General features: G+C 30.6%; 1 protein-coding gene across 1 annotated transcript in view; it reads right to left on the bottom strand.

Annotated features, from left to right (window-relative positions):
* Window positions 1-525: 525 nt before the first annotated feature.
* The window catches only part of LOC100210676 (3-hydroxyacyl-CoA dehydrogenase type-2), a 13,093-nt gene continuing 2,807 nt past the window's right edge, over window positions 526-10,811 (bottom strand). The window contains exons 3-4 of the mRNA XM_065816403.1: window positions 899-1,136; window positions 526-822 (exon numbers count right to left, since the gene is read on the bottom strand). Of these exons, the coding sequence (XP_065672475.1) occupies window positions 632-822; window positions 899-1,136 (429 nt within the window). The 3' untranslated portion in view covers window positions 526-631. The remainder of the gene's footprint in view (window positions 823-898; window positions 1,137-10,811) is intronic.

The following is a 10,811-nucleotide window of genomic DNA, read 5'->3' as shown; positions in this document are numbered from 1 at the left end:
GTCAAATTTAATTAATAGTAATATTAGAAATTTAAAAAAAAATGAATAATTTTTAAATACTTTCTACTTCCCGGAAATTAGAAATAGATTGAATTGAATACATTTCCACTTCCCGGAAAGTTTGAAAATTTCGGGTTTTTTTGCCTTTAAACTAGATGAATAAACAATAAGTATATAAACTTAAAAAATATAAACTAAAGTATATAAACTTTAAACTATATAAATAAAGTATAATTAAAAAAAAACATTTTCCAATATAAATGCATTTAATTTGCAAATACTTTCCAATTCAGAGGAAACTACTTTCTGAAACTGGTTAGAAAGCGAAATCGAACACCCCTAATTTTGTCATCTAAAATAATAATTAAGAAAGTATTACTAGTATAACGAACAGAAATTGTTGTCATAAAATTCTTGTCATAAAAGAAATAGGGACTTACACTTCATTGTCTTTTTTTTTGTAATGAAATAAAGAAAAAAAGGAGAAAAATATTACAAAAAATATTATTTGGATAACATACTGAATTAATGTTTCAAAACATTTATTTTAAAGAGTTATGAAAACCATGATACTTTCCTTCAAAAAATAGATAAAAAAATAATTACAACAAACAATATTGTGCAAGAAATTTTACGGCTGCATTCGGATAGCGCCATCTAGTCGAACAGTTTCGCCGTTAAACATTGGATTGGTAAATATTGCTTCAACCAATTGAGCATACTCATCGGGATTACCTAATCGTTGAGGAAAAGGAACGGTTTTGGATAGTTTTTCAACAACAGCTGCAGGAAGACTCTCAAATATTGGTGTATTAAATAGTCCTGAAATTAAAAAAAATTGTAATATATTAGATAGAAAAAATAATAACAGAAACTGTATAAATAAAAAAATTGTTACCTGGAGAAATAGTGTTCACGCGAATTCCATACTCTGCCAAATCTCTTGCAATAGGAAGCGTCATGCCTACAATGCCGCCTTTGGATGCAGAGTACGCTGCCTGACCGCGTTGCCCTTCATGAGCAGCTACACTTGCTGTGTTTACAATAACCCCTCTTTCACCGTTTGCATTTGGTTCATTTGTACACATAGATTCCGATAAGATTCGAATGGCGTTAAATGTCCCAACTAAATTTATCTTAATAAATACAAGAACAACAACTGTACAGAGATATCTGAAAAGTACAGTTATAAAAAAATATGTTCATATAATCCAAATAAAAACAAAACAAAAAAAAGGATTTTTAAAAAAAATCCTTTTTTTTAAAAAAAAAGATTTAAAAAAAAAGAACGAGAGGGATACTAAATAAACTCGTAAAATGAATTTCTCCCATTTTCACGTTATTTAAAAAAAATTGTTATAGCACATTATATACTAGTAGTAAGATAAAAATTTTTAAAGAATTACAAGGATAGATTAAAATGACAAAAGAAGGATTGCCGGATTTCGTTACTGTTGTCAAGGAACGATAATGCTTATAACCCTATAGCTTTTAAGTTGATAGATTTTACCCTATCAACCTATTGTATGTTCTTACTTGAACAAAATGCGGAACATCAATGTTTAGCTGGAGTTGTTGAAGTGTCTGTAACTTAATCAACTTTTTCATCATGAAATTCAATAGAAATAAATATTGGATTGCTTTTGTTTTGCTTTCGACTACTGAGTATAATTAGTTTTAATCAACTATAATAGTAAAATAATTATAATATAAAAACAAATATAACATAATTAGTTTGGCAATAATTTGTAAAAAATTCATACCACAGTATATAGGGGTGAGCAAAAAAGATATCCGGTCCGGATTTTTAAAATTCGAATCCGAAAGTATGATTCTAATTTGAAACAACTCTTTTTTTGTTTAAACTGCTTGCTATATAAAATATTCTTTAGATTAAGTGATTACGTTTGCAATATTTTTTATTAAACTGTCTGTTGTTAAAATAAAACAGTATCAGGTTTAAAACGCTTAGGATTAAAACTTGCGAGTGAAACAACCATATTTTTTAATTTGAAAAAATTTCTTGACTAACTTTATTCCTAAAATAAAATAACAATATTTTAAAGACCATTTAATAAAATAAAAATCAACCTGACAATTTCAATTTGACATATTTGTATTTAAAACATAAAATGATTTGAGATTTATAAAGAGGGGCTATTTGAAAAGCATATTAGGCTTATTTTATCTCAATAGTCTCTTTTAATTGTGAACGTCTAATTTTGTATTTTTGTGATATATGTATGTATATATATATATATATATATATATATATATATATATATATATATATATATATATATATATATATATATATATATATATATATATATATATATATATACAGCCCTCGGAATTAGGAAAAATGAGGTTGGCAATAAATCCCCGACCTTAAACTGTCGGTCGGCATCAGGTCGTCAAAAAAAATTTGATACAAAGGGGTTACCATAAAATATAAAAACAAAGTCAACGATTTTTTGCCGACCTCAAACACTATTAGGTCAGCAATTAGATCATAATGATGATCTAATTGCTGACCTAATAGTGTTTGAGATATATATATATATATATATATATATATATATATATATATATATATATATATATATATATATATATATATATATATATATATATATATATATATAAATATATATATATTAGGGATATGACTTTTTTGCAACCTACTAGGCCTGTATCGTAATTCAATGAACTTTTATGTAAAAAGAACGAATAGATGTTTCATTTTGACATATTTTGAAAAAAGGTCACCCCAAAACCAAAAAATCGAATTTTCAATAGGTACACTTTTGTACAGTAAATGAATATTAAAGGCTGAAGATGTTGTAAGAGTCATACTCCTGTTGTTATTTTATTTATTTATGCAACATGTACTGTGATATAACAAAAAACATTATGTGATATATAATTATACAAGTATTACAAAATTAACAGTATCAAAGCGTCTAGTACAACAATATACATAACTGTCTGTGTCTATAGGCCTACTGTGTTTAGTACATAGGTCACATGATGCTCACGTCTCATAAAGAGTCTAGCGCTTATTACTTAGAATGAATCGAAGTTGCAGTTTGTCTTTCTTTCTGCAGGAAGCATACAGGTCTTGCATCACCTTGATTGCACGTTCAGCTATCTGATTACTTCGTGGTATGTTGATGACGGATGGCTCTTTCTTCCAGTGATTTTTGAATGACTGCAATGCCTTTTTGTAAAACTTCATATACATCAGATAAATTCTTGAAGTCATTGTCATTGTACTTTTGACTACTAAACCAATGTTCTGCCCACTCATATGAAATGAACCTGCAAACCTTCTCCAAATTCTTTCTCGCTTCAGGCATAAGAATGAACGCCAGAATGGCGAGAATGGCTCTTGAGTTCCATCTGGCATTGCTCATATTAGGAATGTTCTGAAAGTGAATCAGAGGGAAGTTTCTTTGTTCTTCATAGAACCTAAACACTCTTGTTAAATGGTACAAAAACTTCATATCGTCTCTCCACCCTGATTTATCAAGAATTTCTACAGTTCCATTCACAAACTTATCCTTCAGTTCATCATACTTATTCAACAGTTCAGACACAAATGGGTATTCAATGTTTGGAGATTTGGTATCACCCCCAAGTTCTTCGTCCATCACCAGACGGAGAATCCTGTCTAGTACGTGATGCTGACAACCGATAAATTGTGGTATTGTGACACCCTTTAATTTAAACATACGTTGCAACTTCACAACAACTCCATTTCTCTTCCCAGTATTGACGTTTGTTGTATCAGTAATGATCATCTTAATTGAATTCCACAAATTGTATTCATCAATAAGTTTGGCAATTTTTTCAGCAACAGTTTCAGCTTTGCCATCTTTTAAACGCAGTGCATCAAGTTTCACGTCAGTTCTTTCATTCTGAAGTACAACTACCTGATATTCCTTATCATCTATTCGTTTGCCGTCAAAGTGTAAGGACCACTGTTCCATTTTAAGTTGTTGTATCATTTCTTTTTTTAATTTACCTGCCTCTTTGAATATGGACTTGTAAATTGCTGATTGACTTGGAGTTGGAATATCAATACCTTGTTGTGATAATACATTGCATATTTTAGCAGCTTTCTTTGTGGAAACTCCACTTGATGTAACCATACTTACAGCAAATTTACTTTTGTAGTGCTTTCTAGTTTTTTTCTGAGTGTCCTCATCATCGTCTTTATCACCGTCGTCGTCTTCATCATCTTCACTCTTACTTTTGCAGTTTTCAGATTCAGTACCACTGTCTGTGGTAGACAGGACTTGTGATTTGGAAGGTATTGCTGTTCCAGACTGGACTTTCCTTCTCTTGGAAGGGTGAATGGTTTCTTTACTTGCCACTTGTCCTGTTGAGTACCCCACCTGTCCTTTACTTTCTTTTTGTAGGTGGTATAGACGTTTATCTTCCGAGGATAACCACTGGCCATTCACTTTCGTGATGTCAAATAATGCATTGAGAACATCATATTTTCCACGCTTGACACATTCATCATAGACCTTCAGCACCTTCATAAGCTTTGCTCTTATCACTTGATCAGACACACGTGGAAAATTCAGTTTATTGTCCCACAATTTTGTAATTTCCTTAGAAATTTGGTCTATTCGTTCTTTTCTTCCTTTAACATATGCTCCGAGAAACTGGTATCTTCCTACAATCTGCAATTGAAGTGGTATTCTGGATTTTTCATCGAGTGAATGTTCTTCTACAGCCACGCTTCCTCTTCTTCTGTGTGACTCTTGAAATCTCACCAAATTTTTAGTCCAAGTCTTCTTGTTCTTTGTTACTGTGGTATGACTTTTCTTGTGAGACATCATATAATATTGTTACGACTTTACGGATAGCTGAGCGTAAATATCCGTTTAATAAAGTCGTTTAATTAATAAAATACTTTAACTGTATAGTAATTCAATTATAGTTCGATAATCCAGTCAATGTTGATAACAGTTCGATAATCCAGTCCGTATCCTAACGATAATGCTACAACTACTTATACTTCGTACACTTACAGCGTCTTTAGTTCGCTACAGTAGTTCCTTATTAGCTCAGTTACACGCAGAGTACTTCATAGAACTATTCACATTATCAACACTGAGCTCTGACAGCAGCTCGCTTATATAATTATTTAGAGCTTCCAGAATGTTCTACTAAGTTCTATAATCTTCTACAGTCTGTTACAGTCGTCTATATCACCGTGGTAACACAATGACGTCATCACATAACAATTCCAAGTATTTGCCGGCACACGGCCGTTTCGTTGCCATGGTAACGTGTGGCGTTATATTTATAAATTCATAACAAAATAATGAAATGAATAGAATTAAGCTGAGAATTAAGCTTAAGATTAAAACATCGGTCAAAAATGAATGTATAAAAATGGTAAATCAAATTTTTATTTTGGGGATGACCTTTTTTTGTTGCAGAAAGCTATTTGGGCCTTTTTTCATGATTTTAGGTAAAAGTTCATCGATTTATGATACAGGAAACATTTTATTTGAAAAAAAATTAAAAAGTCATATCCCTAATATATATATATATATGTATATATATATGCATATACATATATATATCATGCATATTATGTATATACTACATTTGATTTAGTGTATAATAAATGTAATAGATGGGTGAGGAATGGCGAAGTATACAAAGCATACAACAGTTATAAGACGATCTGCAAAGGCTATTTATTTAGTGCAAAGCAAAACGCTTATTCGTTCTAATACTTAAAAGAAATATAAAATTCCAGTTTTCACTCTGAGTAGAAACTATAGAATTAAAATAGATCATAAAACAGCAAATCAATCTAGTTTAGTGTTAAGCAGAAAAATAGTTTACTACTTAAAAATTATTTGTGAGTTTGGATTTCCATTTGATTTATTAGATTTGAAAATTAGCTCAATGATACTTGAATAAAACTGAAAGGAAAGTATAAATTTAAAAAAATAACCTTCCAGGAAAAGAGTGGGCAACAAGTTTTTTAAAACGTAACAAACATGTTTTGTTAAATAAATATGCAACAAATATTGCCACAGATAGAGCAAAAACTTTATCTAATATAACTGATAACTTTTTCAATAATATGACAAATATGACAAATGTTTCACCTGACTGCATCATCAACTATGATGAGATAAACTGGAAGTTTGCTGAATTAGTTGGAACTGCTGGTACTACTTTACTATTTCGGTTGTTTATAAATCAGAACATTAGTTTGATACTTGGATGGAAGGTGGACCTGATAAAACTGTTTATAAGTAAAAGTGGATGGTTTGTGGATGTGGATGGTTTGATTTTTGGACTTTTTACTTTAAAGATTGATTTTTTAAAATAACTCCATATAAACAAAACAAATGAGGAACTAAAACTATCATTGGTGATAATTTATCATCACACTTCTCTGAAAAAGTGCTAAATGCTGTGAAGAGCATATCCCATTCATCTGTCTTAAGATTGTAAGAAGATTCATCTGTCTTAAGTTGTAGAAGATGAGTAGCTAAAACTGCTACTACAACCGTTAGATATTGCTTTTATTGCTCCCTTAAAGCATCATAGGAGATTAATACTTACTAAGTAGAAAAACACGATGGAAGGAAGCAAATAACTTAAACAAAATTTCCTGATCTCAGTGTCTCAGGTAATGGAAAAAATGTTACATCATTTAGAAACATCTTCAAAAAAAACATGATTTCTGGTTTCAAAAAGTGCAGCATATATCCTTTAAATGCAGTCTAAAGTCAAAATTTCACAGTCAAATGTCAACAGCCAAGTAGTGAAACTCAATACATCTGATATAATAATAGGAAAGGGGAGGCTTAACAAAAGGGTGGGTGGGAATTTTTTACAAAACATGAATAAATCAATTTCATTGGTTTAGTGTGGTTCACTGTAAACGAAAACCTAACTTTTGAAAAATCAAAACTCAAAATTTTTTTTAACAGTCAACAATTTTTAAAGCCTGGTAACACTGAAAGCTTTTGTTCTATTACCTAAGAATAACAAAACTCACACCTATTGTTATCATTGAAGATTTTAAATACAGCATCTGCTGGAGCAATTTTTTTTTAAAGAAAAACCATAATGGAAAAATAATATTTAATTTGCCAAAAAAAGAGCACAATGATTTTAAAAGAAAAAATATGACTGTTAAACAAGCTCATCTAATTGAATATGGGGACAATTTGTTTGTTTGTTTGCTTGTAAGGAAGATGAGAAGTTTTTTAAAAGAGTATCAAACACTTAAATTTTGGATTAAACCTTCAATTGTCACATTTTTTTGGTTGTTTTGAATATATACATTGTTTTTAATAGGATTATTGTTTGGTTTTATGATATTAACTGAAATTATATGAGTTTAATATGGAAAATATTTGTAAAAAAAAATTTACATATATATATATATATATATATATATATATATATATATATATATATATATATATTTATATATTTATATATTTATATATTTATATATATATATTTATACTTATTTATATATATACACATACATATATCATTAGTGATGTAAACAATTATCCGGAGAATCTATTGATGAGTTTTTTCAGGCATTACATACACTCAGTGAAGATTGCAACTTTAAACATGTTTCTGCTTCAGAACGTTGTAAAGAATACATTTGTGATTCATTTATAAGTGGTCTAATCATTATTCACCAATGGCTACTAAAAAACTCTACTCTTAAACTTACTGAGTTAAAATCAAGCTTATTCATTGGAAAACGCTCAAAGATACAACAAATGTATTCACATACAGAATATAGTAATGTTGCTACAATTCATAAACATTCTGAATGTATTGCTTAGCTTGCTTCGGTTTCTACTAAGTCTAGTGGACTTTGTTGTTTCTGTGGAAGTAAACATCACCCTCGACAATCATGTCCTTCTAGAGATGCAGAATGTAACGATTGTTGTAAGAAAGGACATTTCAAAAAAGTATGCAAATCATCAAAAAACTTTGTCACGTCTGCTGCTGCTAACTTCCATGCACCAAGTTTAGCCTCGATTACTTGCTCTTCAATCAACTCACTCAAATCTATTGTTTATATCTTTATTGCTAGGGCCAAGGTAAGAGCTCTTCTTGACACTGGAAGCTCTGACACATTTGTAAGCAAATCATTATGTGACTTTTTAAGACCTAATATACTCCCTTCTAATAAAAGAGTCTCTATGGCTGATCCTTCCTTATCTTGTCAAGTTATAGGTAAAGTTTTAACTAACTTCACTTTATTTGGTATGAAGTACTCTAATATTACTACTTTGGTTATACCCAACTCTTGCAAACAAATCATACTTGGTAGAGATTTCCTACAGTTGCACAAAAGTCTTCATATCACTTATGTTGTTAAAAAATATTTTTTTTAAATCTGTTCTATAAATGGTATTACAATGAAAGCTAGCACTCTTTTCCCTTTTCTATCTCCAGAATATAGATTGCTTCATCTTTTAGACGATATAACTCAGAGGACAAAGCATTCATTGAGCAAGAAACTAAGAAACTTTTGGAACTAGATATAATTGAACCCAGTAACTCTCCCTGGCGATACCAAATAGTTGTTACCAGGAATGAGAGACATAAGAAACGCATTGACTACTCACAAACAATAAATCTCTTTACACTACTTGATGCTTATCCTTTACCTAACATTAATAAATTAGTTAACTCTGTTGCAAAATATTCATTATTTAGCACATTTGGTTTAAAAAGTCCTTATCACCAAATACCATTCCTAGAAAGTGACAAGTATTATACTGCCTTTGAATCCAATGGACATCTTTTCCAATTTAAAAGAATTCTTTTTGCCTCACTAATGCTGTCGCACAATTTCAAAGAATCATGGATAAGTTTATTCAAGAAAACAAATTAGAAGACATCTCTGTATATCTAGATAACTTGCTTGTATGAGGTACATTTAAAAACAAACATGATTTCAATTTAGAAAAACTTCTTGAAGCTTCTAAGATAGCAATGTTTACATTCAATGAAGAAAAGCCTATATTGTCTACTTCGTGTGTAACCTTCCTAGGTTTTATTATTAAAAGTGGCTCTTTATCTCCAGATCCAGATCGCTTAAAGCCATTAATTGAAATGCCTGCTCCTACTGATAGTGCTTCTCTCCAGTGAATCCTTGGTATGTTCTCATACTATTCCCAATATATCAAACATCTTTCTGACAAAATTCATCCTTTATCTCAAACTTCTACCTTTCCACTGTCAGCTGAAGCTATTAAATGTCAACAAAGCTCTGCAATTTTCTTAACTCTTGAGGTGTCAACCTAAGTAAAACTACTCCTTATAATCCTCAGGGTAATAGTCAGTGTGAAAGATACAATAGCATAATTTGGAAAGGAATTTCGCTTGCTCTTAAATCAAAGAATTTACCTAGTATGAACTGGGAACATGTTTTACCTGATGTCCTTCATTCAATGCGTTCCTTACTTTGCACTTCTACTAACGCTACACCTCACTAATGATTATTCAGATTCAGTCGACATTCTTCCAATAAACACTCTGTTCCTACATAGCTAACTAATTCAGGTCCTGTATGGCTTAAAAGGCATGTTCGACACAGTAACCTCTGGTTGAAGAGATTGAGCTATTAGAGGCTAATAGTAAATATTCTCATGTAAGAATGCCTGATGGACGGAACACAACTGTTGCTACAAGACATCTTGCACCAATGGCTGATATAACCAGTGATAATGACAGAAATAATAACTACAAAGATAACTCCAATGAACCTGATACAATTCCTTCATCAGAGTCTCTCCGTCCTAAAAGATCTCAAAACTTTTCTACTCTCTCTCCAACAAATCCTAATGGAAATTCTTTTGAAGAATCAGTCCTTCATTAATCAGGAAGATCCCGGAATCCTCCTAAATATTTAAATGACTATTTTTGAACTGTTTGAAATTACTTATATTTTTTTATTTAGTATGGTAGATTTGATCTGATTCTTATTATTATTATTATTATTATTATTATTATTATTATTATTATTATTATTATTATTATTATTATTATTATTATTATTACTATTATTATCCTTGGTGAATTTATAAAGGGTATACGAAAACTAACCTGTTTGTATATTTTAATTTACATATTATTATATGAAAAATAAAGCCTTCTATGTTGGCTTAGAATTAATTATAGACTAGTAAATTCACGACACTACAGGCTGGTCCAACTATGTTTACAATGCATTTTTACACCTAGTCAAAAAGAGAAAGAGCATCATTAGAAGATCCGTCCCAGATATGGCAACCGTATTCCATACAAGGCTGGATTTGAGATTTATAGAAATAGAGAATAGAATCCAGAGTAAGAAAGTGTCGTGCTTGATAAAGAGATGCAATCTTAGCAGATGCTAATTTTGCAACGGATTTGATATATGGTTTCCAAGAAAGATCGGAAGTAAGAGTTAATTCTAGAAGATGAAGGGTAGATGACTCATTCATTACATTATCGTTCATAAATATTAGAAAACCTAGACTGTTGCAATAACCATTAGCTGAAAAAAATTGAACTTTATCTGAGTTAAAGTTTGCCAGCAACTGAGAGGCCCATGCTGTACCAGAAGTGAGATACTTTTTAAGCTCAAATGCCCCCTTCAAGCAATCAGAGAGTGTTGGCTTCTTATCAAGACAAAAATAAATGGTAGTATCATCAGCAAACAATGCCACCTTAGATGTAAGAATTTCTGGGAGATCGTTAATGTTAATTATAAAAAGTATAGGGCTAAAGTAAAAACC

The sequence above is a fragment of the Hydra vulgaris genome, chromosome 13, assembly GCF_038396675.1.
Source record: "Hydra vulgaris chromosome 13, alternate assembly HydraT2T_AEP".
NCBI lineage: Eukaryota > Metazoa > Cnidaria > Hydrozoa > Anthoathecata > Hydridae > Hydra > Hydra vulgaris.
The sequence above is the reverse complement of the archived record's forward strand: the minus strand, read 5'-3'. Positions and strand labels throughout refer to the sequence as shown.